The sequence below is a fragment of the Aythya marila genome, assembly GCF_965140915.1.
Source record: "Aythya marila genome assembly, chromosome: 2".
Classification (NCBI taxonomy): Eukaryota; Metazoa; Chordata; class Aves; order Anseriformes; family Anatidae; genus Aythya; species Aythya marila.
In genome coordinates, this window is record NC_139043.1 from 142,464,910 (window position 1) to 142,491,444 (window position 26,535).

Sequence of the window (26,535 nt, forward strand, 5' to 3'; positions counted from 1 at the left end):
TGAGGAGCTGCACAACCACTCGAGCCGAAGCTCTGCAGCTACTCCTGTTCACCCCAGCCCCTAAGGGACCAAGCACAGAGTGCCAACACAAACACACTGCTACGGCCGGCCCCACCAAACCCTCCACCCAAATGGCAGCACGGAAATCCTGTGTGCTCACAAATCCCTTGAGCTCTCAGAGCTTATTAGGATGCTCTCCATGGCCCGATGCAGGGGAAGCCCAGCTGAAAGCTATCTGCTGCTCCTCCTTCCAATCCCACGTTTTGTCCTACAAGTGGCTTTGTTCTGAGGTGGGCATGTTGAACGAGCATCTTTCCACACCCATTCCTGGTCTGAGAAGTGCCTTGCTTTTTCTAATCCTTCCTATTGTGTGAGATTAAAATAGAAAACACAGCAGCAACAAGAACACTGACAATATAAATGGCCAACTCCAAATGAAGTTGTAATCAAAGCATCAAGTAGCCCATAAAACCCAGGTGGCTCCAGCTTATCACCCACCGTATTCCTAATTTCAATAGGCCCTTTTATTAAACTTCCAGGTGACAACAGAAGGTTTGCTGCCAATTCCTTCATTTCTGGCTCTGCTTATGTATCTGGTGTATTTTGATAAGGAGGTCTCAAAAACAAACTTATTTTAAAGTCATACTTTTTGCCACAGTTGGCAAAATTACAGAAGCCAATGTGGCTTCGTGTTATTCACTATCTACATAAAGCTAAGCTAATTGCAAAAGACGTACCAAATGACTCACGTTTGCCATAGCTTTAACGGGCCACTATGCTTGTCCTGGGAAGTCCCCCAAAAATAATGGCAACTTGGAGACTTCACTTACAAGTTTCATTTTAAACTTTTAAGATTTTAACAGGAAGAATATAACCTCTGACAGCAAGCACACAAAAGAAATAGGACAATCTGAAATTTTTAGCTTTGTGCTTTATGCATCCAAATACATCGATTAATTTCTCACTTGGAACATCATTGTAAGTGGCTTGGAAGGTTCAAACAGCACAGACTGGAGCACTGAGTAACACGAGCCCATTTGCAAATGTCATTTTGAAAAGCGAAACCAAAAGCTCGAATTTCTACATTTGAGGATGGAGGGACTTTTTGCTTTTAATTCTGCATAATTGTATCAAAGTAAAATTTCACAAAGAACTCCCTCATCCCTCACCCTGCAATTCATTATTTCAAGTAGTGTCTTGCCTTTCTCCCCCCCTTCCACGCACATTTTAATTTCTGACCCACTATTTCAAATCCTTTTCAAACAAGACAGCGAGTAAAATTTTTGTGTGGAAAATGGGTTTAGAAGTCTAACTTTTTTTTTTTTTTTTTTTTTTTTTTAATGCTGTGCCATTTAGCCTTCTAAACCCCCCGATTTACCTGTCAGTACTACTGAAATTTCTGTTTCCGAACTAGCCAGTTACCGACAGGCCAGTATTCCACCAGGAGACCTGGCCACCTCCACTCCCGTGTCATTTCTGAATGGTTTGAGCACGTATGTGTTTGCACAACATTCAGGACACCCGGAGCCAGCAGATGCCTCCAGGCACAAGCACAGTCAGGCATTAATCACGCTGCACTTCCCAGTTTGAGCTCCACGGCTTTCAGGACAGGAGCTGTAACCTTCTTCCACTTTACATGTGCACGCTTCTCCTCACTCCTCTTACCTTTAGCACTTGGTGCTTATTGAAAAGGATCTTTATATGCCCAACTCTAGTTTCTGTAAGCTGATCAACCCCTAACCCATCCTACACGGTCTCCTTCAATGCAGTTTTCCACCAGCAGCATACCACCTCATGATTGTTTTTAACACTGTACTCTTTTAACAGCAATAAGCCTATGAAAAAAATAACACTAAGATGATAAAATTTTAGAGAGGTGTTTCATTCATACTTTACTTCCAAATTCCTCTTCCTATTTCTGAGGAGAATTGTTGTATTTGGTCTAGTTCCCCTATTCCTGAACACTTGGTGCTGTAATCTTGTCTTTCTTGCACATGATGGAAGCTATGTAACTAGATAGCAAGACATCAAGTCCAGAAAATCATCCCCAGCATGATGACAGAAGAAATAAAAAAAGCCTTGCCCTTGTAAGCTTTAGTTACTCCTCGTAGGACTGAAGAATATGTTTTTCCAACCAGATGAACCTCTTGGCTCAGAGGACGGAGACCTTCAGAATTTTATGAGCAAAAGAGACCTCCATTTTTAAGAGCGCTCGTTTCACTGCACGAGGAAGGCTTTCCAGCCTCTGTGTGTACCAGGAGTGGCACCCAGTGTCCAAACTGCATTCTTACAACAGCGTCTTCAATTTCCTTTTCAAGCCGTCTTCCCTCGCTCCTTTCTCCCCGACTGCAGCCGCAGAAAATCAGCAGCTCTGTGAAACGCACGGCTTAAGCAGAAAGCACACTTTAACTAAAGCAGTTTACACGAAGCTTTAACCAAACTGTTTTTAATCAGCAGTGCATAGATGAATCAAATTTTAAACTATTTCATACAGAGAATAACTATCAAGTCTGGTAAAATTATTTAATTAAGCTACGTAGCTACGGATTTCAACTCAGAATAAAATCAACATTTGCCTACACCATGGTCTTTCAAGTATACTCAGCAAGTGGCTGAACAGTCACAAGCTGATTTATTTCCAATCACTGTTACTACTTTAATAGCCCAAACCCATTTTATTAAACATGTCTTGTTAAAGCAGAACTAAAAATCACCTAAGGAACTATTAAAAAAAGTACTTTCATGTTTTGCAGCTATGTGGGATTTTAAAAGATGACCTGTTGTGCTTGGCTAAGCCAACTGATTAAAGATGTGTGACAAATCTAGCAAATGAAGTCCTTTTGTTTCCTCCCAAAATCAGAGGGATAAGACTTAAAAAGAGATTCAACACCTGAAGCAAGCTATAAAGAAAGCTTCCCCCAGCTTGCTATAAAAGCCCTGATTTCTACTTTTGTTCCTTCACTATCAAAAACAGTTGAGAGTTACAGAAACTGGATTAAGATAAAACACTCAATAATTAGAAAGAATACCTGATGCTTTAGGGTAATAATTTATTAGTAAGTGAGTCCACAGTACAGAGCAATATGAACCACTAAAAATCAAGATTTTTGCACAAAGAAAAAAAAAAGATGGTGGGAAGATGTATTTCCATTTACATGGGGAAGTCAAATTGCAAGTACTTCTCAGGAATTTTGCCAGTCTTTCAGCTGGTCCTTTTTCCTCTTTCACTGATGTTAAAACCTAAAACACAGAAGTCTGCCATAATCTCTCCCCCTCAACAACTCAGCCTCGCGTTGCCCATTTCGCTATTTGTCTTGTGCGTGCAAGCTGGAGGAATATTACCCGCACCTCTTGAGGAGTCAAATGCCTTGCAGCCGAATGCAATTCTGGCTTCATGCAAATGTAAGATTAGATCTCAGTTACAGCACAAAGATCTCCGAATCAGCTTTCCCTTCTAAATCAAAGGCACCGAATTGGCACAATGTAACAGGTTATCAAGAACCCTAAATTCCCGAAGTTCAGTGTCTGTTCTGTCTCCCTACCTTACCCCTCTAATTTCTCTCCTGCATAAATGCAAGCTATAAAAGCTCCAAGATGTATCCGGAGTTATTTACTTATAAACACACACACTGAATGAAGAGCACGTTCAAATCTTTATTTCCACATTAAGATTTACTTTTTTGTTTCAGTAAGACTTCCACTTGCAAACACACACACACAGTAAGTATCTCTCTGTTAGGTGCCTAATATGGCCAGGGAAACCATTTTGATTATTCTGCGCCCGTTTATGCATTGTCCTCCGAAACAATAAGATAGAACAGCGAGAAACTAGCAATTAAGAGAGTCTGAATGCACATCGGGAATCACTAAAATCCACACCAGCCAAGTCAGGAACAATATGACTGATGAATAGGCCATATTATATTAGGATTGTTAGCAAGTGTTAAAAAAATTATCCTTAGCAGATGTCCCTTATGACCTAAATATATCGCACAAAGAACATGCCTTTTTTTCCCCTAAAAAAAGTTTTAAGAAATGTTTCCATTTCTATTATTGAATAAAGCTCCACAATGCTGCATGTCAGCTATAAATATCTGCACTGAGGATATCATACTAGACCTACAAAAATGCACGAGCATTTTACTGAAGAGTAAACAATCTATTTTAATGTGGATTTTTCTACTGCATGAATTTATGCTGAACTCAGGCATGTAATCCAATAAAAGAAATCAAACTGCGTATTCAGCAAACAGCGAAACAAAAGACAAGCTGCGTACTATAGAAACTTCTCAACCAACACACCACAAACCAAAACAAAGCAAATGTCTTTAGGTTTGATGGGCAGGAACAACCTTATCTCCAATAAGGGTAATTTTGTACGCACAGCTGATGAGAAGTTATATACATTTACCATTAACTATTACATCTGCAGCTACGCACCCCCAGGTCATTCTTAGTACAGTTTTTAAATAAATTTTTACTTCCCTAATTTTGTCATTATAAAGATTCTGCACATTGACTCATCAGACTACAGCACAAAGTAAGATTTGCTCTGTTTGAGCTCTTCCCATTTCCTCCACATATTTTTGATTGCACCACTGGGTTTAATAGAATTAATCACAAATAATGATAAAATATAGATCTATGCTCTGAGGATTTTTCTCCTTTCTATCAAAGGCTGATATTTCTCCAGAAAATCATTTAAGTTCAGTAATCTTTGAATCGATTTCTTATCCCTTCAAATCCAGCACGTCAGCAGGTTTCCCGTTAGGAAGACAGATTTCAACCAAGTCTATTGCTCAAGGATTCAATTCAAGATTTGGTACTGAACCTTGGGCCAGTAACACATCTTAGTCTATTAAGAAATACAAACACTATACACAGAAATGGCATAATGTGGATTTAATGGAGTTTATACTTTGACAACTTATGATTTTTTTCCAGAAAAGAATAACACTACTTAATTTTTCTAGATTATGCAGTCGTGGAAAATCCATAAAACATTATTAAGCGAGAAACAAGAACTGATGCCATTTCCTGCTCACTAAAACATCCTTGCTGATCTTTAAAAAAAGATTACGGTGACTCTGTTGCAATGCAAGATAAAAAGTGTATTCCTCAGGGAAAAAAATGTTATAGAATAATGAAGTTCATATAAAAAGCTACCATTCTGACAGCCCCCAAAACTGCAGGGATTCACGTTGTTTCTGTTCACCCCGAGTGCTGTTCCTAGCCTCACCGTTCAGCAACCACTCAGCACCGGTGGGGTTCAAAGCACAGCCACCCACCATCACACACCAGCCTGAGAGCAGGAGAGGGAAGCATCGCTGCGTGCACTCCTACCTGCCTGCAGGGACCGCTGCCAGTTTAAGCTGTTGCAAGACACAACTGTCAGCTCAAAAAAAAAAAAGTTTCATGCAAAAGTTACATGCAATTTCTGCAAGAAATCCACTGTTCAATGCGTTTTTCCATTTTTTTTTGAATTATGCAAATTATGTCCCCAACAACGCTCTTGTTTTCAGGAAAAAGCATCTATTTTAGGTAGTAACTTCAGAACATCAGCACTTGTGCTTGGCCACAAAACAGAATACATCTGATAAGGAAGATACCTAAAAAAAATATCTTTTGTTTTATATTTACTACTAATAATTATTTCAACCCATTTTCTTTTTTTTTTTTTTTTTTTTTTTTACCCAAGATTTTTTGCTTTGAATGGTTGCTCAAAAGAACTACCTGCATTCCCTTTATTTTGACTCTTGGAATAAGATCCTGGCACATGGGGTTTGTGCCGTTTGCTGTGCTTTTCTTCAGCTCCCGCAAGTTTATTACAGCATTCTTTGGGGAAGGAAATGGCTAAATACTTGCATTAGCAGAAAAGGAAAGGGGAGGGGGGAATGGAAAGAGGCAAGAAGGTGTTAAAAGATCATTCTCTTCCTTTTGGTCCAGACGCACTGGGAGAAGTGTTACCAAAAGAACAAATGAGCTGAGAGTCAAAATAACTAGCCAAAGGCGCATGGCAACACATGGACCATGAAAAATCAGTCTCTTAAGAAAGGACCTGCTGAAGACCAAAACAAACCATGCACAAAGTAGAGATAGAGCAATCCAGGCAGTCTAAATGAATGGAAATTTCCACTCCTGAAGCACCTTGTCTAAGACCAAAGATTCATAATCAAAGATGAAGCAGAAAGTTTTACAACAATGGACACCGCTGTCTTCACAGGGTCTGGGTTTCCTTCTAGATGAAGCTCTGTTTCCACCAAACACACAGCCTAAAACTACTGCTTTCTTAACTTTTCGGCACCCAGGAAGGCGCCTACCTCTGATAGATGACTACAAGCCTGTCTACCAGGATTTCTATATGTTCTAGCAACTGCCTGAAAAAAATCTCCTAAAAAACAAATGGCTATATCCAGACTTTTTTCATGGTACAGCAAAATTAAAATGTTTGGTAAGAAAAAAAAGCAAGTTTCACCCTTGCCATATGTTCAGAGTAATATTGTTTCATAAATGGATCTGTAGTAAAGCAGCTACAAGAATTAGCCGGGACTCTGCTTACAGTAGGAACTAACACAGCAGATATTCTTTACCACAATATTTCAACAAATTAATGATAAAATATAAACATGAGGTCATTTGTATCTGGGTGATCTGAAGCATGGAAGAATATATGATGCTTTCATATTAAGTTTGCATATACCCAAAACTGAACAAATAATACATTAAATGAATTTGTAGAAATCAAAATAACCTTCAGACTCTGTACTCATCAAAAATGAGTTGAAAATACCTTCTGAGTAGTCAGGGAAAATAACCTGTACATTTTTTCTCCCCTAACAAACACAGAGCATAAGGCTGAATATTTTCAAATGACTAACATGAAATTCATAAACTAAACCAATACCTGAAATTAAAAAAAATATATGTAGATTTTTAATATTTTTATTTGCTTATCCTCTTCTGTACAATTTGATTTCTTTAGTTAGAGTTTAGCCTATTGCATTAGCAAGAAAAATCAAATTCAGAATCTGTCATTTGCAGTATTTTACCTACATTGAAGAGAATAAGAAAGAGAAATTAGGCTTTCATATTGCTGACTACATCAAAATTGCTGCATTTCTGCAAGTGTTGAAGCTATATGAAATATCCATCTAGCAAACCAAACAACTGTATATCGTGATTATAAATAAAGAACACAGTTTAGAGCACACAAAGCACGAAGAAAAATCTTTTGACTTTAAGTTCAAAACTTGCACCTCGAGAAATACTTGAACGCAAAATTTAGGTGGATACAAATCTTCCAGCTCATTTTAGTGCTGCTAAAAGACAGCTGCCTGCAGCAAGCTCCTAACAAATAACCCACTTAAAAGAGATGCTTCTCTAACCTCCTTTTTCAGACTACCAAATGAGCATTCGAAAGCTTACTTTTCAGTAAATTTCAGCGTAACTACAAGCAGCTAAAGGTTTTTTTTTAGGGGCAGTAATAATATCCACCGCGTATGTGGCTTGCAGAAATCAAACCGACTGAAGCTGTCAGGACGTCGGCAGCCGTAAGGTTTGCGTGTTTAAACTCACTCAAGGAAAAGTGTCACGCAGTTTGTGTAAGATCAGATAAAGGATAGCACGGCACGTCTGTGCTTACAGGCAAAATTGCACTGCCTCCTTTTGCAGGGAAGTCTTAATGGGAGCGGACTGAAAATATAATTTTAACATCTGTCGCTTTAAAGAGCGAAATGATTTCTGTGTTTTGATACAACGTTAGATGTTGAACAGAAGGATTTATGTGCTGCTGAAGCACTAAAAATCAATTTTCAGCCCCAGAAGGGCGACAAACACAGCGTTTCGGGGAGCAAGCCCCAGAACGGCCCCGTCTCAGGGGACGCAGCCCCAGCAGCAGGGAAGCCCCCCGGGGCCCCCCGCTCTCCTCAGCGGGCACCTCCGCACGGGAAAGGGAAAGGAGGGGAAGGGAAAAAAAGAAAAAGGAGGGGAAAGGAAAGGGAGAGAAAGGAGGGGAAGGGAGGAGAAGTGCAGGGACGGGCAGGGGCGGCCGCCCGGCCGCGGCCCCGACACGAGGCGGGCTCGCAGCGCCCCCTGGCGGCGGCTCCCCTCAGGCCAGCAGCGCGCAACCTCACCGGCCCCTCGCCCGCCCAGCGGCCAAAATCGCCTCAGCTCCTCACCGAGCCCCACACCAAGCCCACAAACCGCTTCATGGCTCTGTACATCCAAATAATAAAGAAAAAAAAATTCTAACTTGCGGTTCAATATTCTTTTTACATAGAGCACAAACTGAACGTTCATAAATGCATGCGCAAACCTGATGTGCTTTTGCCAGCACTTCAACTGAAAATTCAGTATTTCTGTGGTGTAGCTTTCTTCACAAAATACTATTGGTACTTACAGAAAAACATGGTTGAAGAATCGAGGTAAACAAACAAATAGAGCCAGAACAAAGGTTGTGATTTTCATTCAGGAGCTTTGGGTTCATCTGTCCTGACCTTAGTAAAATAACATTTAAATTTCATATATTTAGTCATGGATTTGTTTTTTATAATCGTTCTCTTTTCTTATAAGAAGGGGAAAAATATGAATGATCCTTTTTATTTTGGCCAACTGTTATACCTACATGCAGAAATTTTATCTAAATTATACCTGCCTATTCAGAACAGCCACGGTGCGTTCACATTTGGTCCTGCCAACAAGGACAGACACGAGACAAAAAGTCTTGTGTCTTGGCTATGATCTAATGACATTAGGATTTTTACAGCATTAGTAACAAAAGAAATCCTCCTTCACATCATCCATCAGGTCCCTATAGTTATATATGTACTGTTTGGGAAGATTCTGGCTTGACAATACAGAGGCTTCAAGCAGCTTAGGGGTTCATACCACCTCTCCAATTGTACACACAAGGCTGTTTGTGGAGCTACACTATTAACTGAGTAAAAAATACAGCCTCAGAAGATGGTAGCTTTTTTGTTAAGACAGTTTTTAAAAACCTGGGCCAGTCCACTGAGCACCACCACATCTGCACGCTGTGACAGTACTCTGGGAAGTGTAAGGACTCTCACAGCTTTCATCTTGAAGTCCCTACGGTGTCAAACCACAGGCTTAACTTCAAGAAATGCAGCATCAAGTCCTCCAACAAGACAGGAAGGAACTTAATACAGAGAACACTTAGGTCAGCCTCACTACAGTAGGCAACAGTTCAGAAGCACCCATTCAGTCCATCTTTTTATCTTAAATTACCTCTTTTAAAGCCATGTTTCTTTTAGCTATGTAAAGTCCTCTACTTTCACAAGGATCATGTTATTGCAGGTCACTGTGTTGGCAACACTGGAGATAAGGCTCAGTACTATGAACTGCTGATACCATTGTCTGATTAAAAACTCTGAAAAAAACTCAGTATGGGGGACACACATTTCTCTATATGTAACTGCATTCACTCGAGGCTAAATAAAAGCGATAAAAAGGAAATAGTGCAACATTTTCACAAAACACTCACTGTATTATCTTTAGTTGTTACAGAGTGATGATGCAAGTAAATACAACCTACAGCACAGACTAGATAAATACAAGTACTAGAATCTTTACATACTTCTACTCTGAAAACTGACAAACAAAATTAGCCTTCTCAGGTAAGGATGTAATCATGTGAGTGGAGAAGGCATCACCTTTCCATCTATGGCATTTCAATAGGATTCTGATGAAAATATTGTACAGTTATAAAATGAGAAAAATTTACAACCTTCGAGAACTTTTCATTTATAATTATACAATTGTCTCAAAGTTGCTATTGGCACAATTACTATAGCACTTTAAAAGCTAAGATAAATTAAGGTACTAAAATGTATCAGGTTGAAAAAAAAATCTGTTTCAAACTACCTTATCAAAATAATGTCTCAAAATTTAGAGTGAATTACAAGGTGTATACTACATCATTTTCCTGTCCAATGCTATTCATTGAGTAGCTTTTCTTCCTGTTTGAAGAAAATTTATACTCCTTGCATGAAAAGCAAGAGTTAATAACATTGACTGAACGTAACATGCCCCATAAAGACACAATTTGTAGTCCAGAATAGTATGTATTTTCTTCCTAAGAAATAAATCTCTCATGCATTACACCTTTTCTGTAAACCTTAACTGAAAGAACAGCAAACTTCACTCAGACAAAAGCTTTCAAGTGCCCTAAAGTGAAAGGAGTTCTCAGGAAACTAAAGAATCACAAAGACATGCTTGGGTACTGCATCATTTCACTGAAGTGCTTTCACCAAAAATTAGAGCAGAAATCTGATGTTCTCTAAACAGTTTAATCAGGGAGGGGGAAATCACACAAACATAGCATCTTTTCAAGCTTAAGGGATCTCTGCTTTGAGGAATCATTTCAATACCTGTGAGCATTTAAGCACATTAGGAATCAGGAAAAAGCTATTTGAAAGTAAATGGCGGAACAAGAGTCTAGACTACAGCCCCAAAATATGAAAAACTTTGTGCTGAAGCATATTTTGCTGAAGACTCAACAACATAGAACAGTTCTGCAATTTTCCTCCATTAGCTCACACATCAACTGAACTTCACGTACAGCTTTCTAACACAGGTTGTTGGGCTGAAATTCTCCCCAGAAAATACTATGCTACAGCAGGCCATTGTATGTGTTTAAGACTTCCCTGACAGAAAAATCTAGCAAAAAATATTATACTTCATAAAAAACAATCTCAGGAAGATGACACTACAAGAGAAACTTCCTACAATGAGAAATACCTGTGGATTCATAAGTGTTAGACACCCTTCCAAATTTATAATAAGAAATGAATCCTAAAAAAAAAAAAAAAAAAAAGAAAAAAAAAAACCTCTCCTGCTTTCTGCAGTTTCCAGAATCAGTCCAAGCTGCTCTGCAAAATCTTACACAAAAAGAAAAAGTGGTTGTTTTGTTGGTTTTGTTTGTTTTTGTTTTTTAATCCAAAATTTCATTTTTAAAGGAATTTTGTTGAGGCTAATAGCCAAAACTTAGTAACAGCTCAGGTATTAGCCATAAAAGACAAAATGGCACCATTTTTGAAAAGCATATTTGAAGAAATACATGTAGATTACTAACTGTTGTTAGTAACAGCTATCTTCTTCCAACTGATTCTTAAATATTATATATTTAAGTACCTATTTCAAGTTTAAGTTAAGGGCATTTTCTTAGCACCCTCATAAATGTGCTTCATATTAGGTTTCCTCAGTTTAAAAAACAAATCATTAGCTTTAATGTCTCTTGCCAAATACTCAACAATTTGTTTGCTCAAGTATCACCCTCTCGTGTGCAAGGTTCATACTCCTAACAATGATCACCTCAAGACCAAAAGGTAAACGAGTATTTTTCAGGTGACACATTCCTACAGCTCCTGCAGAATGATACAGAAGAAAAACTTTAGTGCATTAACTCAGTTCTCACCGTAGCAGATTAGGAGTTTGCCAACATATACCTGCACCCTCAATGCTCTTCCTGCAGGAGGTCAGCTGGGGTAAAATGTCCCTTCAACCTATGCTACAGTCCCCGGATTAATAAAAGATCAAGTACGGCTGAAGACTGCCAAGAAATGTGTTTCTCAGGCCCAGAAACATAGACTCAACAGGATTGTTTCTATTCCAATATCTTAGATAAAGGAAAAGAGAAAATTCAAAAGATACACTACACAAGAAGGAAGGACAATATTCAGACTAAAGAGAATAAGAAGTTGAGCACCTTCCTGGGTGACGGGGCACGTAAGTGCAAGAGTTTTTCTTCTTTCCCTTGGTATCTCTGGCCCTAAATTTGTGCAGACACAAAGCCTGTCGTGGCACTGATTTAACTTACAAGTCTTGAGGGGAGGGAGTTGCTTGTTTGGCTTGGGTTTGAACATCCTGAATTTCAAGGTTCTGGCAGATAAGAGATTTTCCTGCTAGGAAATTTGCACCTAAAAAAACTCTTTTGATCTGGCAGAATGCTTGAATAAGAAAACATAGCTTCAGGGAAAACAAACAAGGCATATTTACAAAACATCGCTGTTTTTCCACATTGGCAAGACAGAAGACAACTCTATATTGAGGCTAAAAAGGAACCAAATGCTCAACTGGTTACCTCAAGAGCCATTTTCTTTTGGTTTTCATCTTCCCCAGCCTCTACTACATGGGCCAAAGTGCTGAAGAGGCCATAAGTAAAGGGAATGCAGACTGAACAAGAGTGATGTGTGAATGGTTAGGTCTGTTTAAGTATTTTACCAAGAAGGCAAAGAACTTCTCTGTACCCTAACAGGGCTCAACACAGGCAAGCCCCATTTGTGGCTGCAAATTCCCTACTGATATCAGACCCATGTATCAGCATTACTGTGATAGCTGCATTTCCTATGCTGGCTCCAGTCTGCTTTTCTTCCCTGTGCCTGTAAAACGGGAACAGAAGTCTGCCAAACTAAGGCATCCTGGTGAGGGAAGCTCCACAAGCACTGGCTTTTGCACTTCACTTTATTCCAGGATCATTGCTTACTTACATGATCATAGAATCACTTAGGTTGGAAAAGACCTCCAAGATCATCAAGTCCTACTTGTCAAGAAGAGAAAGACTGGTAATGAGTCACTTTTTTTTTTTCCAAGCAGGAATAGCTGAACCTTGCATGCAAGATCACAGGCATACAGTTTCTGTATGGCAATCATCTTGTGGTGAGATTAATCCATCTCAGAAACTAATTATTTCACTCCTTGCTCATCTATCAGCTACACAGAAACAATTCTGCCTTTTTTTTTCTTCAGGAAGAAAAACTGAAGCAGTCTGCAATTAAAAATTTAGCTTACTATAGCTCTTCAAAGGCTTAGAGAAGAGAGAAACAATCTTTTAGGCTTTCATAAAATGTAATTCTGATTCTCACACCATATTACTCTAGAACAATTAATATTCCCTTGTTTTGTTATTCTTGAAGTTGTGAATTGTACAATCTCACAACAAAAGCAATAAACAACTAACAAACCCTACCAAGCTGTAAGTTTTAAAACAATCTGTTTTAAAAGGTAGAGTCTAAGATTCTTTTGAAATAAGATATTAATTTAATAATACCTAATCTTATTACAAGCAAGAAAAAGCAGTTTATACTTAAAAATTAAGTAATCTTGCTCAAACTGAATTACCAAAATTAGATAGAATCAAGCTTCCAACCACAACTACTTTTGATTATATTGCCTCTTTAGTTACTCTTGAAGTCAAACTGTCTAAGCTCTAACAAAGAAGCATTTCTACGTAGTATCATTAGATAAGCACACACAAAGATTAGAATTGGAAGCCTCTGAAATTTACTTTATAAATTTTATATCATTCTCTGTCAAGTCGACTATACTGACTGACTTTGACAATAAGGAAATATTGCTGGGCCAGCAGGGAAACGCTGAGCCAGATATAAACAACTGATGCTACTTCTGGGTCACTTGGAAAAGCAAAAAAAATCACACATTTTAAACAGTGCTTCTTAAGCTTACCAAACCCTGCCCTCCAGGCTTTCAGTGAGTACTTAATACATACAAATAAATCCACAGGCAGGAATTCTACATTCATAGGTGCATGTTTGTGTGCATACACACACAAGCACACAGGTATTTCCATAGAAATATGTGAAGTCTGTACAAATTCTGTGCTAGAAACTAATGTAATTTCCTGTGTGACAGTCTTACCCTAAAATTTGTGTGTGTATATATAATACGGTAGCACTATCAATTTCTTTATACTGCAGCTGGACACGTAGGATGGGATTTGAAATTTATACCTCAAGTCAGACAAAAACACTGATCATATACAAGCTTCTAGTTGCTGAGAAAAAACAATCCTTATTTTGCACACGTGATTTTTTTTACCTCAAGTTTTGCAGAACTGTAACCATTACCTTCATCAAAGTCTGCATCATCTTCTGTATGCTGAGGAAAAGGGAAGCAATTGGTGATTTCAAGTCTGTCATCCACCACAAGACCCAGCAGCACTCCCTGGACCACTTCGTTCCCCTGTCCTTCTTCTTGGTAATGTTTAATGATCTTTAACACAACCTAAAAACACAAAGACAAGGAAAATCATAATAGGTAACCATTTTTTTCCTCCAACAATTTTTAAATTCCAAATAGAAAGTCTTAAGTGTTGCGTAAATTGGAGCTGCACACCAAGTAAGCTACTGGCTAAAATAGCAGCAACTTCAATACAGGTTAAAGAACAGCCATTCTAAAATTACAGGGGAATTTAAAAGACCATTAAATGAACAGTCAAAATGCAGTTCTAAACCAATTTTCTGAAACACCTTCTAAAATGAAATATTGATTTTTTGGGGGGCTGAACTTTACTTTCTTGCTGTATCCGTTAAAAGCTGCTTGCAGGGGCAATAAGCTCCCTCCTGAGGGAAACGTTGCACAAGAAACACCATCAAAACACCTTGAAAATAGTTATGCAGAAACTGGTAGGAAATTTTTACAAGGCAGAAAATGCATGTTTTCAAATTATATCTTCTTGCAATTTTACTTCAGATGCTCAAGTAATTTGTATTTGGTAAACTGTGCATTTTATAGGATATTTAATAATGAATGATAAAAGAAAATAGGAGCACAAATTACTTATATTTTTAATAATGCATTTCTCACTTCCTTCCCTAAATTTGAACTCTATGATGAATGATTCCCAGGAGATGATGCTGGGAACTGGAACAGTACGGACAATCATCACTCCAAAAGAGTCATTTGCTAGAAATGCTTTACACAAGTAAAATTTTGTTTAACAAGAACTAGAACAAGATAAGATACACTAACCAAAAAACGCATACTTGAAAAAAAAAAATTGTATTTGGCCCAGCACAAGTGGATTTTATTTCACCATATCCTAATCCATCCAAGCAAAATGCACCAGAAAGTGTCTGATGACCACATTGTTGTTACGCTACTGCTCTAACGTACACTGGTAAATGCCCTGGTATAATGGATTTCAGCTCAATCAATTTGAGAACAGATTTGGTGCAAACAGTGGTATTTACTGATGGGGGAGAGCTCATATTTACTTATCAGAAACATGTATTTGTCCCTGTATATTTTTCTCTAGCTTCTTCCCAAGTTAGCTAGCATAATTACGTCACAATTTTAAAAACACCCTTAATGAACCAGAGCCATGGTATAGGTTAAATGGGAGATCAAAAGTGATTAGAAAAAAACCTTTACAAATAGATTTCTTTCTTGGGGCAAAATTGGAAGTGAAATGGAAATTAATTCTGAAAAAAAGAGCAACAAACAAGAGCTAAATCATCTCAACTTACCAAATGTCTTCTATCACTGAGAAGACATAAAAAAATATTCAACTTGTGTTTAGCATAGATTAGCTAAGGTTTACCATATATTTGCCACAAGCTCCATCTTCCACAGCCAAGGAATCCATAGAAGAATATAATCCATAACTAGCCTATTAATTAATTACAACATAGCATGCTCTCAATTTGCTAAATAGCTATTTTCAGTATGTTTATAACCCTATAAGCCTCATGTTTTCCACTGATACCCTCTTCATTCATTCTCGAGTTCTCTATGCACATTGACTGGCCCCATTACTATAATTCCTGTTTTCTCACTGATTCTGCTCCAGAAGCATTATATGATGTCAATTTTATCACAGCATTTCTGATAATAATTGCTCACAGAAAGCGGCAGCAAATTAAAAGCGCATGGGCTGTCACAGAGTATCAATGATTTTTCAGGAAGATAAAACCAGGCATTCAAATGCTAACCAAGTCCTCCCATACGCGATAAAGCTGTTACCTAAGTCAGCAGTTTTCCATCTTCAACCTGAAGACCGCAGCAGAGATACAGACCCCAATTTAGGCTCATCCAGGCAGATACAGACCCCAAATTAGGCTCACTTATAGGGTTGTTTTCTAAAGGAGTCTCTAAGAAAGGTAGCAGAAAAGTAGCTCATGAGCTCACTTCTCTGGATTTCACACCCGTTAACAAGCTGCAGAAGTTACGGTTTATGACTGCCCTGGAAAATACATTAGCTACTGAAATCATTTATGAAACGATAAATGATCGTGAAGTCTGAGAAATGCACCCGATGACACATCATCCTTGTTTTCATTCTGTTCTTTGTTCTGGAGAGTTTCAGTTAGCACATAACACACAAGCCTTTAGTAGAGCATGCTCTTAAACTTGGATTGAAAAACCTGCCATTAAAACACTACCATATGACCGATGTGGAAACAGGCACCAAAATGTTTCAGTCCTAAGAGCAGCCCTCCAAATGCAGAGTTTGCTAATCCAGAGCTGATCGCGGTACAAGCAGCAATGCCACGATCTAACTGCATAAACAAATGCTTCAAACTGAGTAAACCTCAAAGAATGCTAACTCATACCTAGGTGTTTCCCAGAAAGATGCTATGCTTATAAAGCATCAGAACAGGAACAGAACGGTTTGATTGGTCTGAAAAGAATCACACTAATACAACACACTGAACTACAAATCAGTTCTTCCAAATAAAAATATCCCAAAGAAACCTAAATGAACACCAGTATCACCAATCTCTCATCCAATGCTGATTCACTTTCCAAATACTTTAATTCCCATCTACATATTCATCCAATAAGATGTGCTGCCTCTTTGTACAATCTGTTTTAAATACCCTTAGACCCACCACTGCTTTGCCACAGCCACATGAAACGAAGAGCAACCAAGCCACATCCCTGTCATTGCATCGCAGCGACAGCACGTGCAGGGCCAGCCAGGAACGGCTACATACTTGAGTAAAAAACTTGTCAATTTAATTTGACTTACTATGAAAATATATACTTAAAAAAAAATCAGCTGATACCTCTGAACATACAAGTCATGTAACAATCACGTGTGCAACTTCGCAAATACAGTTAGTGTGTAAGAAATATTTAGGCATACAACAGCTCTTTAGAGGAGGTTATACAAATAACTACTAAATAATACTCAAAAGTCCTCCCTGCCTTATGAAGTTAGTCTTCAAAAATACCAAAGCAACTCAATCACTTGGAGCAGCCAACTTGACAGATTTTAACAGTCATTAATCCGTAATTAACCAAAAAAACATGCTTGCAATTCAGCAGCGCTTCTAATCTTCAAAGCACTGCTCAACCATTAAAAATGAAGTCATACAACACAAAAAAAAAAACCACTCTGAAACTATTAAAACGCTTAGACGTATATTTTAGCTGTATGATGCCAAATTTTAACCGTGGATATAATCTGATAGCGCAGCTGTTAATTTCAGAAGCTTGTATCTTCATACAGAAAGTACTATACCACGAACCGTCAACCAAAACATCTTAAACCCCAGTGGGGATCCTGGGAACCTTCAATTGTGGTGAAAAATCTTCTAACATACCCATCTTTGTATTTCTCCAAAAAGGGAAAACACCAAATCAAAGTGCTGAAGGTCCATACATGAATTCAATGTGGAAACTTTCAGATTTCCAATACCTTTGCTGTGCTTTGCCTTAGAAATACACAACAAGAGACAGGACTATAGGAAATGGCCTCGAGTTGCACCAGGGGAAGGTTTAGGTTGGATATTAGGAAAAATCTCTTCACGGAAAGGGTTGTGAGGAACAGGAACAGGCTGCCCAGGGAAGTCGTCGAGTCACCATCCCTGAAGGTCTTCAAAAGATGCATGGATGTGGTGCTGAGGGACATGGCTTAGTGGTAGACTTGGCAGTGCCAGGTTAACAGCTGGACTTGGTGATCTTGGAGGTCTTTCCCAACCTAAATGACTATGAAATCAAACAGAGCTTCTGCACACATGATGAACCACGCTGATTTACATTCTTAAATCAAGTATTTAAACCTTTTTGAGTGCTTAACAGTGTTTCCCACCCAAGAAAGCTTTATCAGCACAACCGCTAGCACCAGTTGCCAGTGTCTGGGAAAGGGATGGCAAGAGGGTGTGAATAACCATTTATTACTTAGCTGTTTTCAAATCAACCGTAACAGAGATGGTCATCAAGTACAGATGGTCCCACAACATGTCCATCCCCTCAATATTTAACACTAGGGAAACTGCAATCAGTATTTAGCCTGGTAAAAAAAAAAATAATAATAATAATAAAAAAAGGTCTTGCAAGGTTTTACTGCTAATAGTGTCTGAGTGACTTTGAATGCATTCTGTCACGGTCCTGCAGCCTTCCCCATGGTAATTCTTAAACCTCAAGCCACAAACCTTTACGTTTAAACAGCACAAAACAGGAATGGCAATCTGACTTAAACTCCTAGTCTGGAAAAAGTTACAGAGCAAAAACATGGACATATTTTTGTAAATGGATAGGTCTGAACTAACAAAACTAACAACACACGCAGCTGAGTTTCAACTGTCCTAAACTCAAAGATGTTTGTGATGCTGCAAAGCTAAAATTTAGACACCTACCTAACACCTGTTAAATGAATTTATAACACCTCTGGAAGAGTTAGTTGATGTGTTAAATAATGTCCAAATGGAGACATACCAATTTGTACATACCCCTAGCTTCATGGCCCTGCCTGCTTTTTCTGTACACACCACACCAAAATCAAATCCACAGTCTGTGTTGTGCTGAAACCAATTAGCTACTCAGAAATGAAGTTTAATTAAGCAGTTCTGAAAGTCGTCAGGTAAGCATGGAACAGCATTGTCTTTAACAAAAACCTGGAGGGTTCAGGGGGTACAGGAAGATACACTGAAACACAGGCAGCATTATCGTTTCTGAAGAGCTCCATGAGGCTTTTCCCCAGGCTATGCGAGTGCTTATCCTACACTTACACAATACAAGTTCTGGAAGGTGACCAAGCTGAAACTTGCCTCGAGCTGATTGTCTCCTGGCTGTAGCACTGCTTGATAAGACAGTACCAAAGTCTCACAACTTTTCCTAGCAGGAGAAAAACTATGAAGAAATTAAGGATACCACTGCAATGGCTAAGAGTAAAAAGAGAGACGTGTGTGTGTGTGTGTGTGTGTTTTTCGAATACACATACTACCCTCCTGGATGGGTAAGGTGACAGATCTTCACCTGCATATACCAAAAACTCTGAATCTGTGCAGTCCACACAAACTTCTCCTAGAAGGTGTGGACAAACCACGTCAAAAGCACGACTCAACAGGTTGATGTCCTGACCTTTTAGTTGGTGTACATGAATCCTCACGAGACTGCTTCTACAAAGTACTGCCATCAGGTGAACTGAAGGTGAGGTGGAACTAAATTTTCCACATAATAACATTGAAAAATATGTTTATTTGTATTGATAATCAAACCTTGAATTCACTTATGTGAATATTCTAGACCATTTGATTTTTTTTTTTTTAATCTTATTCTATGGTGAAGATTTTTTCAGCATTTCCAACACAGAAGGTTGGAAACCACCCACCCCACCATCTTAATGTTGGAATAAAAAGCTCCTACAACAGTTAGACCGCAATTTTAACTCAGAAGTAAAAAAAAAATAAAAATTATCTGAATAGACTGTACTATAAATCTAAGGCCAAAAGGACAAGACTTAGTAGACCTGAAAACCAAGGTAGCTTTAAAACAAAATTATTTCTGAATTTCTGTTCAGCAAGAAGTTCAAATATAATGAGACCAACCCTCGCTGCTCTGTACAGTGAAGCATAATAGTTGTCCTTTGGTTCGAAGGCCTCAAAAAGCTCACATTTTACCCTTATCTTGACTGACTAAAGCCTTAATACCAACATTTACAAAGCCTTTGAAAATGCAATTCCTGGAATCATAAGCTTGCATTTTCTGTCACTCAGCAGCTAATAAATACCAGACGTTAAAGCCTCATTTCTGAGCTTGACAGAAATTTGGTGCTTAAAACCAGGAATTCCACAGGAGGCAGAGCAAAGCCACGCTTGCCATTTCAAACCATCGCAGTCAGGTGCAAGTATCAAAATCTCCCTTTTGATGGGAGACTGGAAGTTCCCTGGAGCTGAGCTGGAACTCAGCCGCTACGAACAATGCAAATTGATCAGAGGTGGCCCTCCAGCAGGGGATACCGCATGGGTTTTCATACTAAAATTATGAATCACAGAACTCCCTGGGTTTTGCCTCACAGAGGTCCTCAGTGCCAAATCATCTGATGGGAAACTGAATGGAAAAATACTGGATATTGAACTGTAGGTTTTGAAAAAATATCTTCAATGTTCTTGTACTATTTGAATACTTCTGGGTACTGAGAAACATACAAAGAGTATCTAAAACTTTATTCCCTGGACGCATTATTACATCAGTTGGTACCACATCACCTGCTTGGTTTATAAACCTCAAGATCTCAGAAGATTTAACTACAGACGGGCATCAGCGGTCTTCAAAAAGGAGCGCAGCTTCAGAATAATCCATACATTGGGCTGAAGAAAACTACCAAAACCCTAATGGATTATTGATTTGACATCAGTTATTTCGAGTCACTTCTGCTTAGTTTATGAGCCATGCCACCGTGGAATTATAGGGCACCTGAGGAATCTAGATGACTTTCTGTATCATCTCCTGCCTCGTATGGTGTTTAAAGCCTCTAACACCGCTTTCCTGTGGGTTTGTTTGCTGCAGGGTTTGTTTTCGCTTGTTTGTTTTTATTTTATTTCTCCCTCAACAGAACAAAAGAGGTGAATACATCCATACACAACATTAAGTGAGAAGAATACACCTCGCCACTTGCTCAGTAAGCAGCTGAATCAAAGCACGACTCAAAGGCAGTGGCAGTTCAAGGCCATTATCACTGCTTCCTCTGCATTAACTGGTTACGTGAACTTCTTGAGGCATAGTTGGGAAATTGCATCCTATTTACCCTGTAGCTCAGTCTAGAAAAAGCAGGCTGGGATGTTAACTTTGCCTGCAGCAGCCCATGCAGCGCTGTGCTCTGTGCATGTAGCTCAAGCAGCAGTGGGATCACCCCAGGGTTGTGCCTGCTGCTGAGCGCTGCTGGCACCACATCAGGACTCCCTCCAACCCCCCCAAAGCCAGCAGGGGCTGGGCAAGAGGTGTGGAGGGGACATCAACAGGGCAGCCGGCCTAAACCAGCCGGGGGATATTCCATACCATGGGGTGTCACACTCAGCAATACAAGGTGGGTGCTCTCGTTAGGAAGATGCCTGTCCTCCCAAACTGCTACAGGTATTGAGGCACTTCAGTACATGGCTGAACATCGCTCGATGGGAAGTAGAGAAATATTGTGTGCTTCCATGTGGCCTTCGCTTGTTTTCTCCCTCTCCCTTCTCCCTTTAAATAATTCTTATCTCAACCCATGAGACTTCTTTTTTTCTTTCCAGCATCCTTTCTTCTCCTCCTCTTTGTCCAAGGAAGGGCAGTGGGACAGCAGTTGTGGTGGAGTTCAGCTGCCCAGCTGGGTAAAACCAGCACACACGTTCATTGAAGACCAAAAGGTTCAACTACCCCCAGGCAATGCCCCAAGTAAAACACTTAATAAGCATCCCATCTTCCAGTTGTTTTATTTCTCCTTTTAGCAGGAACTAATTCCAAACTGCTGCAGTACAGGAGCTCCAGAATATCCCTGCAAGCAAGAGGGGAAAGCCACCCCAACAAAACCAGGTCTTCCTCTACAGCAGGTACAGCCTCCTGAAGGCAGTGGCCATTCACACAGAGCAAGTCAGGCTCACTGCAGGCACTGCCAGGTGAATTGACACCCATTTACTGGAGGCACACCCACCTGCTGCTCACACATGCTAGCTTCTCATCCAGTTACTCAGACACTTCAGAAACTGAAGGAATTTAAGATTATAAAGCCTACAAAAAAAGCTGCTCCAAATTATAAAAGTAACTGATTCTATTCAAAACCAGGCATGTAACATGAAACAAAACATTAGTTAGCAACTAGAAGTAAATCTGGTAAATATCTAAAACGTAAAATGAAAAAAAATTGCTGCTGACAAACAGGTAGGTGGAATTTGGCTTGCAGAACTGAAATAGTACAGACACAAAGTCTGCTGCTGTGCAAATGCAACACGAGAAGGGGAGATCACTGGGTAGAGGCTTGTCTGTTTGTCACAGGCTGTGGTTTTCTTCAGCTCTCTCAGGAACTTGAGTTAATCAGCTAATGTCTTGTAGGCACCACGAAAGACCTGTTTAAGTCATTCACTTAGGTTCAAGTGAGCTGCTTGTTCCTGCAAGGGAAGGAAGTTAAAGGCAAACTGCAACGCACCAAATGAGACTGTCATTAGACAGCAGAGAAAATAGTATTAAAGGCAGAAACACACCAAATGTAAATCAAGGCATCTTTTAATTAACAGACCAGTCTCTTCCTGATTTCTGTGTCCCACCACATTTTCATTTATCTTTTTTGACTGCACAATGGTGCGGGTTAACAACCATCCCAATGGTTATCTACAAGCCATTAGTATACTTTAATTATTGCCTCAACATCAGTAAAAATGCACCATTACATCCGTGTATTTAAGCTCTCCATCGCCCTGCTCACACGCTCGTGTAAGGCGTTTCTCTGCAATGCAAAGTTTCCTAACAAATTTCACAGTACGTGGATCCATCCTTATTTCCATGGAAACCACCGGGGCCACGGGCACTGCAGAATAACTTTCTTGTAGAAACATTTCTCTAACACAGCCCCAGGATTTCAATCATGCGAGCAGCAGGGCATTAGATGTTATTACCACGCTGTTAGGAGGCAGCGAGAGGGCTGTAATAAGATAAACGGCCCAAATCCTACTAGTTACAAGCGGGACGGAGCATTTCACCAGCACTACTTAGCGTATTACTTCTAAGTCACAAGATTCACAGCACTCTAATCTTTTGAAAGCTGAAAATTTAGCATTTCAGGCAATTTTTCTAAACTGCCACCATAGTTTAGACTCATTATTTTTAATGAATTCAATACACAACCCTCATTTTTAGGGTGAGAGCTGATGAACACGCTCCTGTAGAGCGCACACAGAAATAGTGAAGGCAGGCACAGTTTCAAGGCTTCGTACACCAGAGCCTTACACAACATGTATATATTGTGTAGTAGTAAACTGCCATTGTTGAATTATTGGAGTGTTTATTGAACTAGCAGTGCATTTGCAAGCAGGTTTACTCCTAAGCATCAACTTCCAGCAGTTTCCCATTAAATGATTTCAAGATGACAGCCACAAGCAGCAGCAGCCAATTTTACTAATCAATATTTTCAATCAAATTGTGCAAAACTACTATCATTTTGAAGCTGAAGAGAAACTGCAAGAAAGTCACCCTTATCTATTTGGCCTTCAAAAACTAGTGAAATAGGGTATAACTTGGCAGGGGGAGGGCTGGTTTTCACCACCAACTGATCCTTTGCAAAGTCCATCATAACCTGCTCAACACTACAGGAATACACGTACTGTTTGACAGCATGTCTTAAAAAAGATGACCTCCACGTGCATTCAACAGATGCTTTTAAGTAGGCAGTAAAATCCCTGCTAGATGTGACTTGTACGACATTTTAATCATTTATAACCTTTTGCATGACGTGTTTTCCACATTCAAGCACTTACCCTTTTGGACAAACTCTTGATTATGCACTAAAGGACTGAGATCGAAAAAGATTGTCCTAGTAACAGTAGTGCAATTCTGAGAACAGACTGGACAGGGTCTCAGCTTTCCTGGGGACTTAAAACATAAAATTGCAGGAGGAAAAAAAAGCCACCAATAATGAGCTATTGTTGGTAACCTTCAGCTTCCCCATAATTCAGAGAGACTTGCTTTTGTACCTCCATCTGAAAAAGGAGGTGTGAAAACCACTTCTGAAAGAGCTCATTTCTAATAATAGCTAATATTGGTGTTTAATCTTCCTGCTAATATTAACATTCTCATTTTCTCACTGGGAGAACCAATGGATAAGGTAGTACAGCCTTCTGTATTATCCTCAAACACTGATTTGATAGCTGAAGTAAATACTGTGTGCCATCTTAAAATAAATTTAAAAGCTTTAACACTGCTGATTTTCAGTATCAATAATGTAACAAAAAAAATGGAGTGCTAAGTGCTGAGAACTCAGCCCTATGTTAACAAAGGAGCTTGCTTATTGTCCTCAGATCTGCGTATATAGAGAATACAGACAAAAAGCAACTTATACCTCCAACAAAGATACTGAACACGAAACAGACACTTTCTTAACACAAAAAAAAATATGTCTACTACATACTGTACAGCTACAGGGCTCTGTGGAACAGGAAGGATGTGCAGCAGGCAGACAGCAAGGCAGGATATAATGTTTAAGAAAAACAGCAGAAACTGCCAAGCTTTATCTGCTCAAAGCAACATCCCAACCCTCCTTTTCCAGTAAAGGACCAAATATTCATAATAGAAAATTAGCCTGTTATTGCATATACACAACAAAATTCAGGTGCATCTTCAAACTCCAGTGAACAACAAGTCTTTATTAACTTTAAAATTAGATTAAGCCATAAAAATGAATAAAATGCTTATCTGAAACAAGCATACACACACAAGTAATTCGAGAGTATTCCTACACTTATTCCTAAATAACCTTGTGCGTGCATGTTACACAAGACATTATCAAGGTTAAATAACTTATATTGTCTTTGCTTCGCATTCTTGATTTTGGATTATTGAATAATCCTACAAAACACTAACAAGACAACTACACAAGCATGAAATTTTCCAATTGCACATAAATATGTTTACTTTCCATTAAGATGATACCATGTAACATGCAGTAACAATTGAACTGCTAAGCACTGGTGTTAAAGCAGACGTGACATCTATAATCTTAACACTTCCCGAAGATTTAAAAATGCAGCATGCTCAGACTGCCATCACTGAGAATACATTTTGAGCATGCATGTAAACAAGGGAAAATAATATGCACAGGAATCAGATCTAAAAAAAATATCTGGCAAAGAAAGATTAATAGGAAAGAAGCCAGCAGCAATAAATTGAAAATACATTATCTTTTTTCAAAGACCAAAAAAAGAAAATGACTTTCTCCTCTTCCAAAACCTTTCATGAAGTCGGTAAGATTTGTTTAAAGGGTGGAACTATTAACTAAAAACTATTAGATAAGGCATAAAAGACGTTTGTTTTATATGTACCACAAAAGGCCTTTCAGAATCTCTATCTCTTGCCAATGTCCTGCTGGATCTTACACTTCCCTGAACTATATCACGCTGCATGACAACTGCAAAGATCTAATTTTATTACAATAAAACAAAAACCAAAGGAACATGTTTAAAAATATTTCAGTGTGCAAGAGGGCAATGTACTGCCTCAGCAGCTAACCCGGCTACTTTCTCCTCTCCAGTCTTAGGCAGCTCAGTCAAAACTAACACCTGCAATAAGACACAAAGGTAATGTTTACTAGCTCTTTTGTTTCTGATGTGACACTTTCATCATTAAAACGTAGTGAATTATTTGATATTTGGTGGCAATATTCTCCTTAATATTAAAACAGCCCAGTGGGAACCAACAGAGCACAATACACTGTTTTTAAGAGCTATGCATACACAAGTACAAGGCGAGAGACCGATGTGCACATAGCAAGAACAGCAAATAACAAGGAGTTTGACTGTAAATGACAGTAGCACAGAGGGCAACATATTATTTCTCCTTGCACACAGGAAAGAAAAGGCTGTTTTGAAATTATATTTTCCCCTTCAAGTCTGAAGCCTAACACTGTTCAACACATTTAAACCACCTCCACGTTTAGATTAACTCCTTTTGTCAGCACACCAGTTTCACAGTACGAAGTGATACCAGATGTTTTAGCTTTAAATGCCTCACTGGAGTATACTTACCGTGACATTTAGTAGATGCTGAGTGCTCCAATGCATTCTTACAAATCATTTAAAGTTTGTGCTTTGTTAGCAAGTATACCTGCTACCCACTGAGAAGAGATGCTGAAATTTTAATCCTCAAACCACCTCAATGTAGGTGCTTCAGCCATTTTAAATTAAGAAATCTCAAAGGGGATAATGTCTATATTTAGGAGTGTAATTGATGGCAAGAGCAACAGCTTGGAATAAATAGCAAGTCTCTTCCACACTAGAAGAAACCACTCACAGACCAAGGACTGGAGGAACACTAGGTTAGCAAAACAACAACAACAAGAAGATTTTGTTTGTTTTAAATAGGAATGTGCCAACATAAAAAGGGGAATAAAGAACACAGATCATATTCTTGGCACACTTCATTCAACTCCCTACCACTTGGATTTATACGGCTGTTGCTGTGGTAACAGACAAAGCTGGCTGTTGTGGTTTCACACTGGTAGGCAGCCAAGCACCATGCAGCCGCTCTCACTCCCCCTCCTCGGAAGGATGGGGAGGAAAATACAACAAAAAACTCATGGGCTGGGACAGGAGATCACTCACCAATTACCTTCATGGCCGAAACAGACTCAGCATAAGGGAGATTAATCTGATTTATTGCCAATTAATAACAGACTGGAGCAGGGAAAGCTAAAAGCAGTCTAAGAACACCTTCCCCCTTGCCCCCCATCCATCATCTTCTACCTCCCCCTCAGTGGTGCAGGGGCATGGGGGCTGCAGTCAGTCCCTGACACTTCGCCTCTGCCGCTTCCTC

At 39.2% G+C, this 26,535-nt stretch overlaps 1 protein-coding gene across 1 annotated transcript in view; it reads right to left on the reverse strand.

The window, feature by feature from the left end:
• Nucleotides 1-26,535, reverse strand: part of EIF3H (eukaryotic translation initiation factor 3 subunit H) — an 83,248-nt gene that overhangs the window by 48,626 nt on the left and 8,087 nt on the right. Inside the window, exon 2 of the mRNA XM_082752716.1 lies at nt 13,884-14,040. Coding sequence (XP_082608842.1) covers nt 13,884-14,040 — 157 coding nt within the window. The remainder of the gene's footprint in view (nt 1-13,883; nt 14,041-26,535) is intronic.